Below are 23,436 nucleotides of genomic sequence, written 5' to 3' on the forward strand. Positions count from 1 at the left end.
TTGTGTTGATTCTTCTGGCTTTATGGGTTGGGTGTTTTTGTGCTGAGATAAAACCTCTGTGATCTAGACTTATGTTTGAGAGAACCATCATATGCTCCTCAAGCTGGTGAATCAACCAGTAAAACCCAGCCAACCATGGAGTACCACCATCACTTCCACTGGGGTTTTATTTTTATATGACAGTTAGTTATGATGTTTCATCATGTACGAATAGATGTAGGTTATCTACAAGTTGTAATCAAGCCTTAATGGCAGGGATGTTGCCATGTTCTTGTGTTGCTGGGAATTGCTAGAGCTTTGCTGTGCTAAAAAATGTTGGTCCAGGCAAATTTTCTTGGGCATTTCATACCAAAATGTTATGTTTTTAAGTAAGTTGTTTAGGCTCAGATTTTATGACCAAGAATAAAGGAACTGGTTATCTTATTCTCTTTTTAAATAGATGGGGTATTAGTTAAGAAAAGTGTGCATAATGCAACCAAGAAGAATTAGAGAATGAAACTGCAATGGGCAGTGGTGTGTCTCAGACTGCTGTCTGAGGTGAAGCCCTTGGAGCCTCCTTGGTGTGCAGGCTCCAGGGTTGGTGCTTTGCAGTTAATTCTCTTCCCTCCCTACTTGGAGAAGAACACATTTAATTTGTGAACATGAGCAGCAAACTGCCTTTGCTTAGCACCAAGAGTTGCTTGTATTAGCATTCGGTGCACCATTCTGGAAAGGTGAAGAGCAGTCCTTTACCATTTAAAATCAGATTAAAAGATAGAGCTATTACCTTTTAAGTATAAAACCAGGTTTTATTTTGCTTGTAGTGTCTAGAAGAATCCTTATACCTCTGTTTTCACCTCCACTGATAGGCAAGGAAGCTACCATGAATGCTTCAAGTACTGCTTAGTTTTTAACTCAGGTTGTTGTGCATGTACAGAATTTTCTGTTGCATCATTTCTTCAGTTTATATGTTGGCAGAGAGTTTTGTTTTCTCTGAAGCACCTTCCCCTCCTGCTAATCCTAAAGATAGATTTTTAAGGATTGAAAACTTCCTTTGTCATAGCATCTGGAGCCATTATTCCATTCCAGTTATGCTGGCATTAAACTAATTGCTGATTAGCAGGTATAATGAATAAATGCAACTGTCAGTGTAACAGAAAACAGTTGGGGTTTTGTTTGCTTGTTTTTATAGCACTGATAAAAATCCCATTTCACAATGAAAAGGTAATGAGCATGACTGTTCTTCATTATGTGGTATTACTAGGTGCTAAAAACATGGCTTCTTGGCATGTTTGAGTTTGACTGTAATATTAGAACTTGCTGACATTTGGTATGAGATGAGAACCAAGATACAGCAGGCCAGGTTAGTGGTGAAAATTTATTGAAAATTCCCAGGATTTCCTTTTTTGCTTATACAAACTCAACGCTCAAAGCAGGGGCTTCCCTGCTGATTTTACGGGTACTTGAGTTGCCAGACTTAGGAAGGTGAACTCAGGGACGTTGATTACGCTCTTGAATAATGGGCTTTACTGCAATGTGAGTTGCAGAAGGCCATTTGTGGTTGCTCGATTTTTTTGTGGGATTTAGTAGAAGCAGAGCCCATTTCATGCTGTATTTATAAAGGAAGATGTCCTGAAGGTTGGAATTGGTTCATCCAACATCCACAACAGCAGATTTATCTTTGAATAAGGTGTCACTGTATTTGCTTTCAGGAAGGAATGACCAAAGGCTTGCCTGACTTACACAAGGTATGTATATAATGCTGTTCCCAGTAGATGGCAATAGTTATTTGCATCTGAAATTCAGTGTTAAAAGATCTCTGGGGCCAGCTGCTTACAGGGAAGCTCGCTCGAGCTGGTGTCCCATGGAGCTTTTTGTTGGAATGCCAGGGCCATGCTGCCCCAGCCTCCCCTCCGAGTGTGTCAGTGCTAGGCTCTCCTGCTGCAGTAACTCCCAGCTGGCACCCCAGCCCCTTTGCCAGCAGGAGTCAAGGGACAGCGCTGGCCCCAGCAGTGCAGCCACCTCACCTGCACTGCAGAGCAGGGCAGGCGAGGACTGAGAGGTGCTCGGGGACAGAAATTAAAATAATTAACTCTTCTTTTTACGGGAAACTACCTAGCCCCAAATGGCAGGAAAATGTTGCTGCTCCTGCCCCCCATCCTGCCTGAAACTCACTTTTCTCAGTCTTCCTCACCACCTCCACAAAGCCTACTTGCTCCTTCAGTTGAAAGGCCATGGACAGAGGAGGTCAAGAGCGTGGAAATTGAGCTTTTTCAGCTTAAAACAGCTGAGCTGCCCTTTTCCCAGCAGCATCCCAAGCTTGCTCTCTCTGACAACTCCTGAACTTCAGTCTGGAAGTGATGGTGCCCTGAGGAGCAGTTGGGAAGCTTAACGGAATGAAAATATTTGCCTCTGGGCATACTTTTTGGCCAGGTGGTAGTGTCTGTGGATGTTGTGTAACACATAAACAGCCAGGCCAGAGATATTTGCAGTGAAGGACACATATACCAGAAATTCAGCGTGTCCCAAATGTATCATTTTATTAAGTGCAGGCAGATAGTTGATGTAGCCAGATCTGTGTTGGGGATAAGTGGCTGAACACCTCAAAATTCATCAAAATGCTTTCTGCATGGGAAAAAGATGCATTTGGGGAAAACTATTCAGCCAGTCTGTGTACAGTAATTGGAATGAGAGGGGCACAGCATTGGAGACTCCTGCCTTCCCTCCCCTGGGAAATACCCTTTTCCAGATGGTTAAAAAAATTTGCTTACATCAGGCAATGTCCTAAACTGCCATTTGTATGATTATTTAGGAGAGCATAGAAAGTATTAACTAGTTCTCCACCAACTTTGGTAAAGACTGATACCTTAAATACTTCATGGCTTTCTGTTCTTGCAGCTGTGTTCTCAGTACACTCATAAAATCCCTCCTAACCTATAACAGATTATAGGGCATTTGGTTTTTAGCTGCCTGTGTAATGTCTTCTCAACTAAAAGAAGTCAGCTGGAAGCTGCAAGGTTTTGTTTCTCAGCTCTGCCTCAGGCTCCTGTTAATTGGTACACTTACATGTAGTGTTTACTTTTACCTGTAAAGATTGAAAACGTTGCATTGGCAGCAGTGCTGCCTCCCTCCAGTGTCCTTGAGAGGACAAGTACTGAGGTACCTGGGAAATTCTTTGGCAAAGGTGATGTGCGTTTTAAAATACAAACTTCTTTTTTTTAGTAGGACACACACAAACAAATTTAACCAGTTCAATTATGCCAGTATATTTTGTCAGCTGCCCTGACACTGATTCCAGGGGCAGTGGGTGCACAGGAAGTACCCAGGGGATGTTTGCTGTGTAGCCAAGCCCTTGGGGCTCCATAACTGGGCAGTGCAAAGGACCAGGGCATCCATCAGTGCCAGACAAGACCTGGATTTTTCTACTTGCAGATCCAGCATCTCCTACACAACTTACATCTGATCCCACCAGCCAGATGCAGCTAAAATAAAACAGAGACACTTTACCAGTGAAACAGTGTTTAATATAGTTAAATTACTTAAATAGATTTCAATTTCCATGGGAAATCATAACTGTATCCATTTTTGCAAGATCCAGAGTAAAAGAGTGTGTGAATACCCCTTGAAATGATCATGACACACTGTCAACAATCACAGCTAGAGATACTGGGGACTTGAAATTTCATTGACAACACAACTTCATAAGATGAATCAAAAGTTAAGAAGACTGCAGACTTTCGGAAAGCAGAGAGCAAACCTAAAAGCAAGTGTATGGCATGAAGATAATGAAACTCAATGAGGGACAAAGGGGATGGGAGGTGGAGGAGGGGGAGAAAGGCTTAACAGCGTGATGCAACTTAGGTATTTTGCAAACCAGGAAAGATGTAAAGGAGCAAAAGTATAGTACAAGGGCAGACTTGGCAGTTTTACAGAAGTCAATATACTATACTTTTCAGAGATGTTTCCTAGTGGAAGGGAGAAGGAAAGGGGCGATGCCATTTAAGCTCATGTTTAAATGGCTTAATGCTTGGGTCATGCTTAGCAATAGAGCAAATTAATTAAGACAGGTCCATGGATTTTCACTTATTCTCATTGTCGAGTATGAAAAAAAGAAATTGCCACCACCATAGTGCAATCATTATGCTGTGAGTACTACAATAATTCTGCCCTGAGAAGAGTGGAAAACAAGTTTATTAAATGTCAAAAGACTGGAGTAATTTTTAGTGCTAGCCAAATTCAATATCAAAACTTTCCCCTCATAGAATATAAAAAATATAGCTTTTTTAAAATTATTTTCTTTTTTTAATAAAATACCAAGGGATTTTTCTTTAATAGTTAAAAAAGGTACATAAATGGTAACAGTGAACTATTCAGAAACCCCCCCACTAGTGATAAAGATGCCCAACACAGTATCAGTGTCACTATTTTAAGGTCGACCAGCTCATATACACACTTGCCATCATAATTTTTTTTGAAGATCACCTAATTCCTGAAAATTGAAAATCTGTGAATCAGTTTAAATAAGTGCTTACTACAGGAAAGTCAACTCGATGCTGCAGCACATAGTTCCTTGTAATCACATGGCAGTTACAATGTCAGACAACTCTCAGCTCAGCAGGATTCTATTAAGACCATCTATGAAAAATTATTTTTTTAAAATAAAAGTTCAAATGAGCTTTTTTTCCTTTTCTCATAAGAGCTCCTGTTAAGAGTTAGAAGATTAGGTTAGAGCTCTTTTTGACATGTTTGATACCGTCTCAGTAGCTAAAACTCAAAGGTCCCGTTTCCATTGGGAAGCTGCCACCCTCCGCTGGAATGCTGCATGGAACAACTCTGTGACTACCGCGGGTTTTTCCTCTTCTTTGGGGTTGTAGATTTTTCTGGATTTTCATTTTAAAATGCATGATTCAGCCTGGAAACTCACCTGTTTGTTGTTGGTTGATTGTATAGTGATAATCTGAAAACTGCCAAGTCTGTGTTCAGAGTATTACGCAGAAAAAAATTACACAAAAGTCTACAGGTTATATACACCTCCCCCCACACCTCGGTGTGGACAGCCTGCCTTCTAATTTATATATAATTTACAAAATATAGAATTTGGTATATCTGTTAGATCTCCATGTTTTCAATATTACAAAATAAAAAATACAAAAAAGCCCACAACAAATTTCAGGGGAGCTCCCCCCACAAAGTGTCTCTTGTTTACACCTAGTCTTTCCCATGTAAACTGATAGATACCAAAGAAGAGCACAGACGACTTTTTAATAAATATGGTTGTAGAGCCATCTTCCTTTATCTTGATCTTCCCCTTCATCAGGTGTGCCAGCCCCACTCAGAAGAGCAGTCATTTAGCAATGGAGAAGAAGGGAAAAGAGGGGGTCGAGGCTATAATGTCTTTTCACACTAAAACATTACCAATGCCCTTCTAAAAGGCCTTTTTGTGTGCTGCAACAGTGGGTGTCAGTTTTGAAAGCCCATTCAAAACAGCTAATAAAAGCACAGTGGTACACTTCAAATAGCTGGCAGTATGGGATGGAAACATTATGGGAGTGCAAATCCATTCCAAAATAATGCTTTGTAGTGAATCATACATTCCTTCAACCAAGTAAATGTTGTGTTGCGTCAATAAATATTTAAATAGCTTCTTATGCCATCCTGTGGTAGCAGCCTTTTTAAAAAATGCCGAATTCATGTCTTATCTGTGAACTCTGTAGTGCACATCTTTGGTCAACTTAGCACTCAGCCAGGAGCAACTCCAAGGTGGTTTCTTGCTCTTGCCTTTCACGATGGGTGGCCAAAGAATTTGCTGATACCAGCTCTAGAGTCATGGGGTGAAAATTCAACCGAGCCACATGTTCAGCTTCACTGCCAAAAAATTATTCTCCGATTCACAATCCTGGGTAATGCAAAATCCATCTTTGTGTGGTGCTGCAGTTGCTGCTAACTAATTGGAGGCCCTTCATTTAGAAAGTAGGTGGTCATTTCTCCTTTCCCTTTGACCTTTATGACCCCTCGATACTCCAGCTGGTAGTTGTTGGCTGCCAAAACCTGGTACATGTCCGTGGTTACCTGCAGAATAAACGAGAGTAAATGGATGCTTGCCATGTCTTCCACACAGTCTTTCCATCTGCTTTTGGAGGAATTGATGGACAAAATTAAAGTAGGATCAACTGTTTTGTTTCTTAAGTCAATCAACATTTGCACGTCAGTCACTAACTGAAATGTTGGCACAAGTTGCTGAACAAACACAACCATTAGAACCTGAGAAAGTAGAGATGTCACACACACGTCACAACTGGGAAAACTGCTTTTAAGGAGGTCACTGGATAAAGTGTAACAAATTAGTTGCATTTTTAAAAACACACCAGTAGTTCAGTCTACTCAGATGCATTCATTGTATCACTGGAGTGGCAGTAGGAAAACAGGTCAAACTTACTAAAAGAATCCTCAAAAATTGCGTAGAAGTTACACAGTGGATGTACAGCTTAGAAGTCAGGGGTTGTTTTTATGAAGGAGAAGGTAGTGGGCAATGGGAGAGAACTGATCAAATGGAATACTCTAACCAGTATCCAAATGTCTCTGCAGATGCTAGTCAAAAATAATCACTTGTGCTGCAGAACAACAGAAGTTTAAAGACCAGATTTCCTGAGATATTTATTTATTGCAATGTATTTTCTCATCCTTTTTCAGGTGTCTTTACAGACCATCTCATAGGGAAGCTTAAAGAGTGATGCATAAATAACAATGCAATTAACTGACAGGCAAGGAAACAGCGTGGCTGCCCCTCTTGGGCTTTACATCAGCTGCTCTATTTTTATAACCCTTCAGTATTTTCCCAAGGAATGACATTCTGTTACTGTGGACATTGGCTCAGCAAAAGCAGAACAGTGGAATTGAATCACTGGAAAGGTCACGTCTGAAGGCCAAGGAGATGTGTGATTATCAGACAGGTCCCATTAACCCCTTAAACAATCCTCTTTCTCTGTTGTGTATCCCCATTCTGCTGATGCCTGGACCCTTGCTGGCCTCACACCACACATGGCACAGTGAGCAGCAAAGTGAATTACAGAAGTACATATCTGAATCAGGCCCTTGGAAAATGAAACAACCACCACACAGAGCTGAGCAGCACATGTGAGCAGGGATCAGACAGGACTGTGCTCAGCGCCAGTGAGGCACACGGGGAAGGAAGCTCAGCTCAGCTCAGCTCTTCCACACAGAACTAAAGTGCAAATTTTTAAACAAAGGCTTATTTAGGTAAGTTTTCCAGGGATTGCCTTACCTGAATCCTGTCAGGCACTCCTGTGCTGTCCATTCTGCTGGCTACATTCACTGTGTTGCCCCAGATGTCATACTGGGGTTTGCGGGCTCCTATCACCCCAGCTACGACAGGACCAATATTGAGGCCTGGAAGGAGAGGAGAAATCAGCTCAGATCCATTTGCTTGAGGCAGGTAATTTTTCAGAAAACAAAAACCCACCCTGACGCTCGTTGGTTCTAGCTGTGCTTTACCCTGACATGTAAAGCTATGGCCAAACTGAGGGGAGAGAAAGGTTAAAATAAAATTTGGCTTCTTTAATCCATTATGCCCAAGTGACTGGCAGCTCAGGCTGGATCTGCTCAATCCAGAGCTACTTTCTAGTGCCAGATAATGGGATGAAGTTTGTTTGCCACCTGGCTAACAAGCAAACTGCTCACTTGAAGTCTGTACATACCTGCTGCAATGCTGAGGGCCTGCGAGGCAGCAGCCCAGCACCTTCCAGAACAAACGCCACACTTGACATCCTCACCCTTTTTTTTCTGTCGTTTTTTATTCCCTGACTTGAAAGACAATTCAATGTCCAAGAATGGCAGAGCTGGAAGCACAGGGGCAAAAAAGAGCCCAAGCTCAACCACTATGTAAGACCATGCTGTGATAGGAGCTACTCCTACCCTAAAAAATGACTGTGATGTTTCATAGAGGCCGAAGTGGTCACCAGGCACCAGACAATCAACATCACTGTACAGCTAATGTAACATCTGTGGTTTTTACTCTCCATAAAATCCCCACCTCAGAATGACCACTGCATGGAATGCTGTGAGCACACGGACATTACCTATCTTCATCTGGAAGTTGTTGAATGAATGTTCATTAATGTATTTCATTTGGTCCATTAACCTCATGGCAAAATCTGCGAGAGCTTTGATGTGTGTCTTCCCTTCCTTGTCGTAAGTGGAGTCGTTGAGGCCTGAGGCAGCCATGTAGGTGCTGCCAATGGTCTTGATCTTCTCCAGCTGCCGGAATTGGTCTTCGCTTATTATCTGTGTCACAAGAGCAAAAGAAGCAAGTAAACCTTGATGAACACACAGGTGCTGGTAATGTCTGTGCTACATGTCCTGCCTTGCTGCAAGCATTACAAAGTAGTGGACAGAGCCAGGAAGACACAGGAAGAAAGGAGATTAGATATTCGGAGGAGTGACAAGGGAATAGAAGGGATTTCAGTGTGAAAAAAAAAAATAAAACTGAAGACTCCTAGAGTAAGGAGAAATGAACCATGGCACAAGGATTTGATAAACCACCTTCCCTCACGAGCTCAGCAAAGCCCAGCTAAACTCATGGATTCAGTTTACTCTGTTCACCCAGGTTTTCTGTGACTTACTTCATCAAAATCGGCAATGATCTCATTGAGCAGCCTCAGACACTCCACCCCTTCGTTGTTGGCTTCCAGCTCCACATAAAACTCGGAGAAGTTGCTTATGGAGGCGAACATGACAGCCACACACTCGCAGGACTGGTAGTACAGTTCATCATTGCGCCGCTCCTGAGCCAAGAAATGGGCTGCCACATCCTTCGGCAGGATGTTGTGGAGGAGGCGTCTGTTGTAAGCCTGCAGCTCTTCCATCTCCTCCTTCTCTTCGGTGGCCTAGTTTAGGAGGGAGACACAGTGATGCACTTACTCTTTTGGTAGCTGCTCCGGGGAGGGGAAAAAAGCTGAAAATTAACTTGCAGTGAGGGCAGAAATAGAAGGGGGGAAACTGCAAAGGAGAGCAGAATCAGAGAGATGCAGAAACTTGTGTTTTGCAGTGGAAAAATCCATCTCTTCGTGTGCACACATGTATGGAAAAGCAGGCAGAGAATAATGCCAGAATCCAGCATTGTATTTCTGAGCCCTGAACTGGGTAACCACTTAACTCACCCTTTCCATTGTTTTACCATTTTTAAATGAGGATTACAATGTTTATCTGCTTCCAAGGAGCTTTAATTAATTGTTGCTTCCTCAGTGCCTCTAACTCAAACCACAAAGAGCTATAATTAGAATGATGTCCTGCCACCCAGAAGGTAGACAATCTAAATAAAACCTGCAGTCCTGAGGCCCCCCAGCCATGAGTGCTGGACAGAGCCCAGGCCTGTCCTGCTTGCTTGGCAATCACATACAGTGCCCTAACATCACTCATGGGCACAAGTAGTGAAAACACCAACAGTGAACCCAGGGACAGGAGCACAGTGTGGCATTATCCACAGTGTGTTGGTTACCCAGTACTGCTGCCTGGGGGCTAATGAAGGCTGGACATTGAGCCAGTTCCCACTGCGTAACAGGAAAGTGAATGAAAATGCAAATGTGAATCTTTCACACCCTTAAACACAAAAACTAAAGCTCACTGAACTCTGGGAAACAATTCAGCAGTGAATATGAGCTTCCTATACTTATAAATTGTGTTATATTACATGTTCCTGCAGCAGTAACAGCTCAGGTGCCCAAATTCATTAATCTCAACCTTCAGATGTATAACCCTTTACTATGGGGACCATCCAAAGTGCATTTACAAGGAAAAAAGGGGCTGAAGAAATAACCGGGATGAGAAGCACGGAGTATGCAAAGTACCAGAGAAGAGCAGAGCATTATTAACATGCCCAGTTATAAGCCAGATTCAGATTAAATTCAAAGGCACTTTATCACACTCCTCAACTCGACAGTGAATAGCTCAGTCATTTCATATTAACACCAAAGACCACGTGTGATCCTCCCACACAGCCAATACCCACTAACCTGAAGTTTCCAGAGGAAATCAAGCCTTGCAGTGGATTCCACTTGCTGGGCATGCAAGTACAGTGCCAGGACAAAGACAGTAATGATGACAGGGGTCACAATCTTCAGTGCGACTCGTGTCATCACTGGGGAGCTGCAGCCAAGGAGAGAGCAGAACTTCCCTGTTACTGGAAGAACACAGCCTCGCCACGCCCCGCACTCCCCACTTTAAGGCTAACCAGCCTCTCAGGAAAAGGTTTTTTTTCTTTCCCCTCAAAGCCTGTGTTGGTAAATGGATAAACAATACCTGCAAAAAGCTGGGGACTCTGGCTCATGGGTGCCAGTTTCTAAAGGAGGAGTTGGAAATTGGAAATGTAATCCAATTTCTTAGAAAAGGGTTGTCATCAATATAAAGGCCACTCTTCTGAGAATGGCCACACATGCTCAGGGTGACAACACCGAAATGCTGATAGCCCCTCAGACTGTGTTCACCCTGTCTTCTGCACTGGCTTAGTCAGGCTCCTGAGTCTGGAACTGTTCTAACTCATGGCTTCTCTAATTAGTCACTTCTTAATGGGCTTTGTCATGTAAGTGCTCTGTAAGCTGAAAAGAGCACTAAGGTACATTCACATCTCTTCTGACAAGCAGGCAAATAAAAACTGTTAATTATAAATTATGGAGTTATACAGTATGAAAATATTTTGATAAAACCTTTGAATTGTATTACAAATAAGCCCTGAGGTGTTCTATAAAGCAAGCTGACGTAAGTCCCACAGGAAAGAGGATGCTCTGAGAGTAGCTATACATACAAAAGGGCAACTCAGTCCACTCAGGGCATCTGCAGTGTGTCGTACCAGCTCACAGCAGTGCACAAACAGCAGACACTGCTGGTGAGTCAATGTGCTGATATTGCACCTTGTGAACAGAAAATACCTACCAACAAAAACCTATAAAATATTTCATGCCAAAGTGACTCACCATGAGGATGTATCATTTGCAGCCACGCTGAAAAAAAAAAAGCACAAACACAAGGTCAGTGGAGCGTTTGACTCCCTGCAGCTCTTTTCCTTCCACACATCATTGCACAGCACCTCTGCAGTGTGGCACCTCTAACACTGTGTGGGGCTACAGCTCTTTTGAAGCAGAAAACCACTAAAAGATGGGGGGGGAGGGAGGAGAAAAACGGCCTTCTGAGCTACACTCAAAACTCCACAGAGTGACAACATGACATAGTTAATGTGGGTAAAATATCTAAGAAGCATTAAGAGTGAGAGAATAATTTGGGATTTTAATGTCAGTGTGGGATGCTTGGCAAATGCTTGTGCATCCATCACTACTTCATTAGGTCAGACTGCAAAATTTGACCTAAGGAAGAAAGCTTTGGGCTAATATCTTGTGAGGGATAGCTCCTTTTATTGTGGCATGGAGATGTGTTTAATTCCTTTAATCCTGCTCCCTTCTTCTGCACATTCCTCAACGACAGCTTGTGCCCAGCTCTGAGTATCACACAAAAGGACACTGAAGAAAATCCTTTAGCACATTCCTATTACTACTGGCAATTCTGCAAAGTACCCACGTGCATCAGAGCTGCTGGGGGAGATGGAGGGTGTGTTTTTTGACACTGAAAGCACAGAATGGAGCTTTCTAGGTAGGTAGCAGCTGTCTGAGCTCCTGATTGATTGATTGCTTAATGCTGCTGGCTTTGTTCTTGAGTGTGGGTGGAGTATTAGGTGGCTGAGAACCATGCACAAGCATCTATTAAAACACTATTTAAATGGAAGGAAGGGGTTCAGTGCTTAAATTACTGTAGTGTCATTGATTCAATTAGAACTTTGCAGGCTACAAACGTGACATTAGCCTGAGAATGTCACAGCTCTCTAGAGAGCTTCAGGCCACAGTTTCATGGGGTTGGAGGGAACCTTGCTACACAATCAGACATCTAAATGATCAAAATCAAAATAGCCAAGGGAACCTAACAGGGCATAACATCAAAAAATAAAAGCATAGTGACTCTCTAACCTTGTTTGTTCCAAGACATTTTCTGCAGTTCTGAGCATGGAATTTCTTCTGACAGATTTTGCAACCCACTGTTGTCTTGCACACAATCTATTGCATGGCTCTTGGCCAGCTCCAGCACTGAACATGTGAGCTTGGACATAGACATGGTTTGGAAAGCCTGGGGACTCCCACATTAAAGGCTGGATCTAGCTGGAGACACTTCCCACATGCAGCATGATTCCCCTGCTTCCCTGAATCACCACCTGGCCAAGGATGACTGACTGCCCCCCTTATCACTCTCTCTTGTGATGGGAGCATGGCAGACCTGACCCTTAGTACTGAGGCTGCAGCTCACTGTGGGTGTTGCTCTAAAATCTTCATCAGGACCTATGAAGTGCAGCAAACCCAGTATTTACAATAACTCTCTGGATAAGTGAGGATGCCCAGTGCAAGCAGTACGGGTGTTACATTGGTAGGTTGTTCCCCCATGGAACAGACATTTCCAGTAGCAGATGGTTCTTTAATTACTGGAAGGGAACACAGAGAGAAGCTTGCTAAATACACTCCTGCTCAAGTGAAGTGCACATTTTTAGCAGGGAAGGCAGTTCATTTTGGAGACAGCTCCCATAGGACTGGAGCATCTCACTTTTCCCAGCCTTGGTGGTAAGGACAGACAGCTGGAACAGAAATGATGGGTTTGATGAACAAATCACGGGGCAAAGCTCTTTGGGCTTCCCTGTGCAAGAACTCAATTTAGAAGATCACATTGGCCCATCACATCTTTAAACCAATGCATTAGTTTTATCTTCTGCACAGGAAAAAGGTTACACATGATAGCCCTGTGCATCCAGTTACACCCCATGTGTCACACACTGGCGTGGCTGCATGCAGTCAAGTCTAGCAACTCCCAAAGTGCTGTAATCAGCCTTTCAGCTGCTTGCATGCTGGGTTGGTTTGTACACAGAAGTGTGAAGTGACATCTGCATCACTTCTAATTAGTCAGAGTACCATAATGGCTGCAGAGCCGACACTAATTATGTAGCTACAATGGGCACCCAATTAAAGTAGTATGAGGTCATGGTGGCTTTTCTTTTTTTTAGTATCAGCTGGACAATAAGGTCCATCTCTGAACTCTGTGCTACATGCTGAGCTCCCTTTTCCCACAACACACAAATGGCCTTCCAGACACTGAGACAATAAATAGCCATCCACAGTGCTCTTTGGACAAAACAAATTGTCCTGGATTCCACTGGAATAGAGTTAAATTTCTCCCTAGCTGGTGTAGTGCTGTGTTTTGGATTAAGTATGAGAATGCTGCTGATAGTGTTTATACTAAGTCAAGGACTTTTCAGCTCCTTGACAACCCCAGTGAGCAGGCTGGAGGGACACAAGATGTTGGGAGGGGACACAGCCAGGACAGCTGACCCCAAGTGGCCAAAGGAATATTCCATACCATATGGCATCATGCTCAGTATGGGAGCAGGGGGGAAATCTGGCCTGGGGCTGCTGCTCAGGAACTGGCTGGGCATCGGTTGGCAACTGGTGAGCATTTCTATTGTGCATGACTTGTTTTGTCTATTCTAATTAAATTATTATTATTATTACTATTACTATTATTATTTTCTCTCTTTTCTGTCTCATTAAACTGTCTTTATCTCGACCCATGAGTTTTCTCACTTTTCCCCTTCCAACTCTCTCTCCCATCCCAGCATAGGGCAGTGACCAAGTGGCTGTGTGGGGCTGAGCTGCAGCTGGGGCTGAACCAGCACACAAATCCCATTTAGTGAGAGATAATACAGCATCAGAGAAAGCTATTTCTGGGAAAACATGCTAACCTTCTCCACTTTATTACTGACATTCTGATTGTGAAGTGATGTAAATTATACTTCCAAGTGCTGTAATTTCGCTTAGTGCTTGACTTACAAGAATGAAATTATGTTTGAGATATAAAATGCTTTTATTTCACTAATTGTGTTAGAAAATGCTAAATAGCTTCTGCTGATGGAACACCTAATATCTGAAAAAAAAGGAAGAAAACCTCATTCTCCCTATACCTCCCGACAGAAAACTCCATGGGGTTTCCTACCTGATTTCACTCAGCTAAGAAAATAATTTAAGTGATTACTGCCAATGGCAGCGAAAGCTACACTTCCATTAACTGGCAATGCCAGCAAAATCTGTATATCCTTTAATTATTACTGGGCACACAGGAATGCTGAAATCATGGAATATTCATGTGAAGGAGAGGAGTAACCAGGTGCATCAGGCTTGAAGGGTTGATGGTTAATGATGACTTGAAGGGCTGATGGTTAATGACCATACAGAAATTTGAGCAACTACAGAAGCTATTTCATAACACACAAGGTAGCACTGGGAAGGGCCATGGAAATCTCAACCACCCTCCTGTCCAAGGCAGGAGCAACCACAGCTATCAGCCTTGACAAACAGTTCATCTAAATTGGCATAATTTGATTCACTCACATTTAAGTACAATTGTTGCCTACAAGGGGAAATCATCAAAACAAGCAGTTAACACAACAACTCAATTCCCAGCCAGAAACAAAACTTGTGGAGGAGGACAGGCTTGTGGATGTGCCAAACTTGCCTCCCTGGTGTGGCCTCCAGGAGATGGGGAACCACCACAGTAGTGGAAGGAGGCTGCCACCGGGATTAATATGCAACCTGATGACAAACCAGCTTTTGTAAGTAAAAGGGCAACTGTCCACTCCCACTGAGCCCAGACCCTTCTGCTGGGAATTGTGTTGAGCCCAGGTGTTACATTGGCTTTTCAAACAAGGACATGTGTCCAGCAACTGGCAGGAGATCACTGGCCAAAGATCAAGCATCACCATTCCACCACCCCAAGCTGGGTTTGATATATCATGGTGGTTCTTTATCCCATCCCTGAGTGAGCTCAAGTTTGTTGGAGGTTTTTTTTTTTCTCATTTGAGAAATGACATTTCTATATTGGGAGTGTAATACCAGAATTAAGAATGACTAACTACAGCTCCTCATTTCTGGAAAAAAGGAAATACAGATCCACTCTGATTCCAGTTATATTCTGTTATTAATAGATAGTTCATTAGTCAAGTCCCACATTAAAAAGCTCTTAAAGGGGACTGTATTCTCCTGCTCTTCAGAGGCAGAGAGCAGCACTGGGAAAGCTTTATCTTCCAGCCATGACTTCTCTGGTATCCTGCACTTCCCTTGCTTGCACTGCCATGCACCTAAATGCCACACTGAAATCACTGTGGGAAAGAAATCAGGTGAAGGTTTCAGAAGTGAAAGGCACTTACTAGGTGTTAGCTGTAACCAGGAGATCTGCATTGTCAAAAAGGTTGACCCCTGGCACTTCCACAATGAGAACATATATAAATTCAATGATTAACATAAGGATCAATTTTCCAATACAGCTGATCTGAAGGAACACAGAGCAGGCCAGGAGACTCAATAAGACACTGTAGGTGAAGTACTGTGTAAAGACAAAAATAGGAAAAAAAACAGAAGAGAGATGAGTGTCAGCTGGATAAATCAAAATTCAAAACAAAGGAAACTAAACAGAAGAATAGAAAGGGATTGGTAGTTAGGTAGTTGAGCTGACCAAACCTGGGGCTGCCTGTGGGATTCTCCCACATTACAGAAGCTAAAACTGAATGGATAAAGAGGAAATTCAGTGGCATTTTTTCTTCAGGCATTATGTGCTTTACACTCAAGAGGTGCGGGGCTCACAGCTGGACACCCAAGGTTGTGACACAGCTTTTCCCTGGACACAGTTACTAAATTAGCTGAAAGAACCACCCAGTTATGCTGGATTAAGTTGTGCTTTAAGGTCAAATTCTGGACTCAAATTTCCATATCTGTACAACACATAGGACCAAGGATATTGGCAGTTCATACTCCTGGACAGATGCCCACTTGAGGCCAGCAGGAAAGCCCTTGATCCTGCTGACGTGACACACTGGCTCCATCTGCAAGGTACAGGCTGGACAAACGTCCCTATGCCCACCCCATGCCCACCCCATGATAATTTGTCCTGCCAGCAGCTGCAGACGTGCATGTGTGGCTGTGGAGCACCTCTGCCACGCCCAGGTGGTAAGGCAGCAGCTCCTGCCAGGCCAAGAGCTGAGTGTCCAGTATGCCAGTGCTTCCTAGTGTGACTGCAGACTGCAGGTGCCATTTACGGCTCCTGGGAAAGATAGCAGGGATGCAAAATGAAGAGAGGCATGTTATCCAGCTCACCACCTTCCTGCTATCAAATCTGTGAAGACTTAAGCTTCCACTCTGTCTGGACAGGCCTATTTCTGGCAAAAACCCCATATCATGTGCCTGAGGCAATCCATCCTTTCAATGAAAAGCAAGCCCTAGTTGAAGTAGAAATATGCTTATGTTCTGAGCTCATTTATTAATAGTCATCACTGATATATTAAATTAGAGAAAATAACTTGTACAGCTTGTACTTGACTCCTCAGTTTCTAGAGAAAGGGTGGATGTTCCTTGTGACTGAGGGGTAGAATTCCACCATCTCCTGAATGGACACTGGGAACAACAGGCAACACCTGCAGCAGCTCCAACATGTGCCTTGCAGAGTGCAGGGGAGGGACTCCTCACTTCTTAGCCCCCTAAACAGCAGGACCTGGCTCAAGGCTGCCGGAGCAACCTCAGTATGCAAAATAGTTATTCCTCATTGCTTAAAATTCCTCTCTGTCCTCGACCAGTAGTCCATACGAATTCATGGTGGGCACAGACTGTTTCTAGCTCTCCACTGTGCCAGATTCTGCTCCTGGGTCTTTCTGTGGACACACTAAAGCCTCTGCAAGGTTGAAAGTCACAGTAATGGTGGTCTCAGAAACCTCACTGAATCACATAAGGACCATATTCCTGTTAAGTTAAATGGAAATATGTTCAGTAGGATACCAGGACTTTCAGTAGCACCTTGGACATCTGGATGGTAACAGATCCACCATAAATCTGTCAAGTCCCCATAAACCCAGATGACCTTGACATAAATTCTACCTCCATCCTAGACAGAGTTGTTTTTCCTTTTCAATTTCCAGTAGACAACACATGTAACAGCTGTGACCTAAAAACTTGGAGAAAGTTCTTGAATGGCTATGCAAAAAGATTGTTTTATTTTCCTTTGCAAAGTATTCTACCAGTGTGTAAAACCTATTTGGGCTGGTTTGGGTTGTGGGTTTGGGGTTTTTTTTCCATTAGAAGCATTTTAATTTTTTCTAAACAAAATGCCCTGAAGATGTAGGAATTGCATTGCAAATCAAAGCCGACCACTGTCTGGGCAGCTGACCTGTCTGAGGCCAGAACCCACCATACCTTGGGAAAGAATACATAAGCAAAGTTTTTAATCAGGATATAAAACAATGGAGGAAAGGGTCAAATCTATGACTAGACATTGGTTTTCAGAGAACAGATTTTCAGATAAAGCTGAGCACCCACAAACTCCTTTGAAATGACTTGCAGTTCTGCATGCCATTAACGACCTCATGGAGAAAGGACATTTCTCCTGCTACAGGCAGGCCCCAACTATCATAAAAGACTACTAATTATTCAGCCCTGAAGGAACTTAAACGTTAATGTGGATTCATAATAATAACTTCAGACACTTAAGTCTGAGTGTAGTGTGTCAGTCCTGTAATGTCAGTCAGGAAAAACCTTGCTTTCCTCAGAATCACTGAGATTTATTCACACAGGTTTTATAGCCTTTCTCCAGACCAACCTCTGCAACCCATTTTTTTCAAGCAATACCTCTGGAAAGTTGCAGTTGGGCAAAGGACTGTCACAGAATCCCTGCAAGGTGCCCAGGCTGTAGTTGGAAGTCAGGTTGCTGATAAGGCATATGTCCACCCGGTCAGGAGTGATGTTGTATTCAGCAGCCATGCAGCTGGCAAGATCCACAGTGCTGCACATGAACTGGAAAACAAAGATGGTATTAAGCTCCACAGCACAGACAAAGAGAAGAAAACAAAATAGTTTATGTCAGTTAAAAAGGTGCTTGGAAATGGCTGTAGCAATGTACAAAATATGCAACATGAAATCATCAGCTTATGTTTTATTGCATGTGCAATGCCTATGCTTTTTCTCCTCCAAAACATTAATTAACAAAATCCAGGCGCTAGGGAACAGCCGGTCTCTCTCTGAGCCTGAACTCAGCAGTGGTGTCTGATTGCACAGCCAGACCAACTTGGTCCCAAAAGTGCAACTCAAAACAGAGTGGTCACCATGCCCATGAGCTGATCCTGTACTCAGAGCAGGAGGCAGCACTGTGCAAGGGCTGGCACAAAGCCCAAGAACACTTACATCCCACTCAGTGTGGTGGGAGTTAAATAACACATCAGCCTCGTGCCAGCCCTTCCCGCAGGTATACGCTTCAGGCTGGCTCCTGCACTTGGAGCAGAAGCATTTAAAGAATCACAATAGGACCTGGGCACAAATCAGTGCCAGGCACATAATGGGCTCTAGGGATGGAGCTGCTGGGCTCCCATTTCTTTTCTGTGCCCAAAAAGCAAAGGCCACCGACCTCAGTTGCTGTCAGTCCTAGGCAGGATGGTGTTAAACTCAGTGGTTTTAAGGGTCACGATGCTGCAGAGCACCAATAAGAAAACAATGCAGAACTGAATAGATCAAAAGGAAATAATGGACATACCATGTTGACAAAGGCAGACAGAAAAACCAGGATAATGGCGAAGACTCCAACTAAGGTGCTATTGGTCCTGGACTGTACAATCTTCTTAGAAAGAGTCTGGAGAGGAACTGGGAAAAGCTGCATGAGAGGGAAAAAAAAAAATCAAAGAGACACATAAAATCCTTGTTTGTTTTACAGATTACAAACTGCATTTGAGCCACCCGCATCCTTCAGCGCAGGTCTGTGTGCCTGCTGCACAGGGGCTGGAGGATGGTGATGGGGGATGGCGGCTGTGGGACAAGGGCGAGCAGAGAAGTGATTGCCTTGTGGCAGCAGGCCCAGCTGGCTCACCAAATCTACTTAGCCCTTCCTAATGGGAGTGATGGCTCCTGAGCCCAGATAGCATGGCTTGCAGGGCTGTGCTCATCCTGTCGTGAGAAGCAAACCACAAGCCATCTGTAACTGAAATAGCCAGGAGCTTGAGCCTGGAAATTACTGGAGCAAAAATTTTAAAAAGCAGAAATGAAAATACACGTCATGATCACCAAGGCATATCGTAGGACTCTCTGGTGCCATTTCAGACACAGACTGTTAAACAGCCCAGGCCAGCCCTGTGATCTGTCAGACCCTCGCCGAAAGGCGCTGCAGAGATCAGCTGGCCAGGGCTGGTCTGTGGCACTTGGCTCCCCCCTCACACGGCAATAAAAACACCCGCGGGCAAGGCAATCACGGAGCTGCTGCAGCCTGACTGCCCCAGTGAGTCACTGCTAGCAGGGCTAGGAGCTCCCTGCTGATGGCTACTGACTGCAGCCCTGCAAGCCCTGCTTCAGGTGCTGCATCGCATTCCGGGTGGAAACAGTCTGTGTGTTAGAGCAGGGACTGACCGGCGCCCTTTGCAGCCAGGGTCACCCCTCAGCACGGCCTGAGGCCTCCCTGCACTGCACTGACTGCCGAGCCAACCCTCTCCTTCCATGTGCCACTGCTGTGCTAGTGGAAGCTCGGGGCTGGAGCAGAAATGCCAGGAAACCCTCGTTCACTGACATGCTGCCATGAGAAATTTTCCTCCCCCATGCCAGGGCAGAGGAGCTCTGCCCAGGACTGCCAAAGCCTTTTCCAGAGCCCAACTCTCCCTTCCCTTACGCACTGCATGAATAACCAAGCCACTAGAGGGTATTTTTAGAGACACAAAGAAACAACAGCACAGTGCCATGGCACTGCAATTTAACTATGACTAATGTTTCTATTAAAAGTCTTGCTTTTCCCTTTTATCCTTCACTCTTACATCTTCGGAGATGCAACATTTTGTCAGTGCTGTGCTTCCCACACAGCAGCCCTACAGTGTAATTAGCAAGTGTTGGAGCGGCTAAGGCGCTGATTAGCTGGGGACTCTGTACAAGGAGAGGTTGTGGCAAGAGTTTTGAAAGAGCTGATTTCACCTGCTACCAGCACATACTCCAGGTGAAAGGAGAGGGCAAGGCTCTGTGGAGGACTGGAGAAAAGGGGAAAGTGGGATTGTGACTTATTTGCACTGAATGAGGACTGATTGAAATTCACTGAAGGCTTATGCAATCCTTCAGGCTCAGTGGCAGCCACTATAAAACAAAGGAAAACACCTTTCTCTCAGAAATAAACCCTGATGATATAGAAGTCCTTAGCTCTGTTGATAAGCCACGAACCAAAATATCTCTTTGCCCTATCATGTCCTGCTGCTTCCACACAGATGTCAGCTAGCAGATCCCTACTAGAATAGGGTTATGGAAAATCCAGTGGGGCTTTCCTCTGTTCTAGCCCTTATAGGATTTGGAAGGAGAAGGAGGATCTGTACTGCATTTAGACAGTTTTCTCAGTAGATTACAGCAGGACAGGTTTTCCTGCCATCTCTTTGTTTGCCACCTCAAGGCCAAGCTCCACAAAGGTATTCAGGGACCTAACCTCCATCTGTAATCTCTGGGAAATCAGGCACCTAAATAAAACTTGTGAGTTATTTGTTGTGGCTCTTGGCTCGAGCTCCTGCTGCCAATGATCCCATAAAAGCCTGACTTTGAACCAAGCCTGAGATATCAAGCAAAGCGATCAGTGGAAGACACTAAAGTTCTAATGAAAACATGTTTTCTTTGTATTAATCTTGGTTCTCATTACTTTGCAAACGAGGAAAAATTTTAGGTCAGTAAACAAGTACAGCTGGAAAAAGTCCTGAAGAAGGAAGAAATGCCAAAATCCGTAGGAGGTCAGGGCTGCAGTTGAGAGTGCAACAACATAGTCATGCCGTGCATCTGAGGAACCCCTGCCTTGTGAGCACTCATGGGAGCCCTGTCACATAAGCCATGCTCTCCCCATTTCACAGAGGCAGGTAGAGCCCAAGAACACCTGCAGCTTGAAGGACTTCTGTGATAGACATGGGGAGCCTATCTCAGCTCTGACAATTCAGCTCCATTCTTGCAGTGCTTCCTCCATGAAAACATCCAAAAGTCAGGGGTATAGCACAAAAGAAGAAAAAAAGAAAAGAAGATTGCTTTCCCTCCCATTTTCAAAACCACAAAAGTAAGATCCCTTCTGTCCTCATAAAAGAAGCAGAATATCAGGACACAATATTACAGTACAGTAAAAATCCAAGCAGCACTGCTCATTGGCCCATTGGTTTGTACTGCCCAACACCACCTGCTCCTCTTAGTGAGACTCAAATCCTGCCTGAGTGAAAAACAGGACAAGGGAAGGTCTGATGAAATGGCAACTCCCAGCCCGCATTGGCACTACTGAGAAGGGGGTGAGAGAAAGGATGTGATCCATTTGGGCAGCTGAGATCCATGTTTGGGCAGCCACACAAGTGGGAGGTCACTCATTAGCACTCTTGAAATCCCCATGTAAAGAAAACCACAATGGGAAAAAAGAAAATTGGATTGCCCAGTTGATTCCAGTTCACTCTGAATTGAAATGCATAAATGCAGGTGAAGAAAGGGCACTGCTGTGCAGGTGAAGGTACAAGTTTAAAAAGTGATCCAACAAAGAGTATGTTACACTGAAAATAATCCACAACATCCAGTCATTTGCATGACAAAATTACTCTAAATAAATCCCATTCTTTGCAATAAGAGCTGATCTAGGAGAGAAGAGAAATATTTCTTCTTTTGGTCTTCTTAATATATAGTGTGGATATGGAAAACTGCTTAGATAATTGCTGTTGTAAGATGAGGTCTTTAAGGTCCGATTTTTCAATTTGTAATAAAAGCCTTTGAGTAATTTTGAAGTACATTAAATGTTTCTGGAGTAAAAGACAACATCTCCAGGCAACTTGATGTTGCAAGTCCATTTATGTAATTTATTTCACAGTGATTTATTAATCTATTGAAAAAGTACAGTTTTCAGAGGGTGGTTTGCTTTTTTTTCCTGATTGAGAAAAAAACCCCAAATGCTTTAGAAGCATCTAGACCAGCTTTTGGAGGCAAAGAAAGTGATAGGCAAGCTACACCTATGTAGAGCTACAGAAAAGCTTATTTTCTCATAAAGGACAACTTGAAATTTCTCTCCTACGTGCTCCCAGGACCATGCAAGAAGTTGAATTCCACACAGCAGTGTAGATACAAGAAGTTAAAGGATTTTAAGAAAAAAACACAAGCTTGATAAGTTTGTAGCAAAACAGATGTCTGTCAGCAGAGTATTTGAGAAGGGACCCTGGTTCCCATGACCTTAGACTCTACTGGGAAGGGACACCATCTCAGTGGCCAAGTCTTCATGGACCATCAAAGCAAAGAACTGGAACCCTCTTGTTTATTACAGCTGAAGAAACTTGGAAAGCCAAGCCGGCTGTGCTGGCAGTTCTAGGATCAGCTTCTAGTCCGTGGAGAATTTTATAGTGGAAGACAATAATGACAGCGAAGGAAAATAAAACATGATCAAGCTGTTCAGAAAGAGCCTGCTGGCCACTGTCAAAACCAGAGATGGAGAGGCCAAAACAGGGAGGGAAAATCTCACATGAAAGCTAGAAAGAGGAAGAAAAAAGAGACACTTATCATGTAACAGTACAGCAAACAGGCAAAAGTTATGCTTATGCTGATGTCTTGGGGTGGACACCTGCTTTCCAACTTTGTGTGGAATGAACTGCTGGTATTTAAAACATGTGCTTTCCTATCCCACATCTGAGTGTGAAACAAAGCAAACAATGCTGACATCCCTGTCTTCAGGGATTTCGTCTGAAGGATATGTAAAATTGCCTTCCTTCTGCTGGTATCTAAAAGTGTTTCCTGGAGCAATGTGGCGTACAGAAATAAAGTAACACCCCTTATCCAAGGGCTGGGTAAACCCATTGCTTAAAAATCAAAGATTTGAAACACCAAGATCTTGGATGACAGAAGTAGGCTGCAGCTATTAGGAGCCGCTGCCATCAGACATGGAGCTGACAAGCTAGAAGTACCTGTTCCCTAAACAAGCCATCTCATAATCAGGTGTTGTCAGCAGAGGCTAATTTGGAGCACTAAGAAGGGGTAATCAAAAAGGAACTGGAGCCAGAAGGCCAAATATTTTCAATATTTCCATCTCTGCACAGAAGCCACACTGGATGTTATACATGAGCATGTTGTGGGGATGAAAACTCACTGCTGGAAATATCAGAGGCTTCAGAAAATCCCATTAAATTCTGATGTTATTCTGAATTCCCTCTGATGTCTTGCATATCCAGAGCCTGTGCACTGAGGCAAAGCCAGCCTAGAAACAGTTGCAGACACTACTGAGCAAACCTCTTCTACAGGAATTTGGAAGATCAATGCAAAGAAAGCAAGATTGAAATCTGCCTACCATCCAGGGGACTGAAAAGTCCTGTGT

General features: G+C 43.7%; 1 protein-coding gene across 1 annotated transcript in view; it reads right to left on the reverse strand.

Annotated features, from left to right (window-relative positions):
• Positions 1-3,481: 3,481 nt before the first annotated feature.
• Positions 3,482-23,436, reverse strand: part of ADCY5 (adenylate cyclase 5) — a 208,260-nt gene continuing 188,305 nt past the window's right edge. Inside the window, exons 13-21 of the mRNA XM_032115118.1 lie at positions 18,643-18,759; positions 17,745-17,909; positions 15,281-15,456; positions 10,965-10,991; positions 10,008-10,140; positions 8,619-8,882; positions 8,076-8,280; positions 7,262-7,386; positions 3,482-6,048 (exon numbers count right to left, since the gene is read on the reverse strand). Coding sequence (XP_031971009.1) covers positions 5,920-6,048; positions 7,262-7,386; positions 8,076-8,280; positions 8,619-8,882; positions 10,008-10,140; positions 10,965-10,991; positions 15,281-15,456; positions 17,745-17,909; positions 18,643-18,759 — 1,341 coding nt within the window. The 3' untranslated portion in view covers positions 3,482-5,919. The remainder of the gene's footprint in view (positions 6,049-7,261; positions 7,387-8,075; positions 8,281-8,618; positions 8,883-10,007; positions 10,141-10,964; positions 10,992-15,280; positions 15,457-17,744; positions 17,910-18,642; positions 18,760-23,436) is intronic.

The sequence above is a fragment of the Corvus moneduloides genome, chromosome 7 (genome assembly GCF_009650955.1).
Source record: "Corvus moneduloides isolate bCorMon1 chromosome 7, bCorMon1.pri, whole genome shotgun sequence".
Taxonomy (NCBI): Eukaryota; Metazoa; Chordata; class Aves; order Passeriformes; family Corvidae; genus Corvus; species Corvus moneduloides.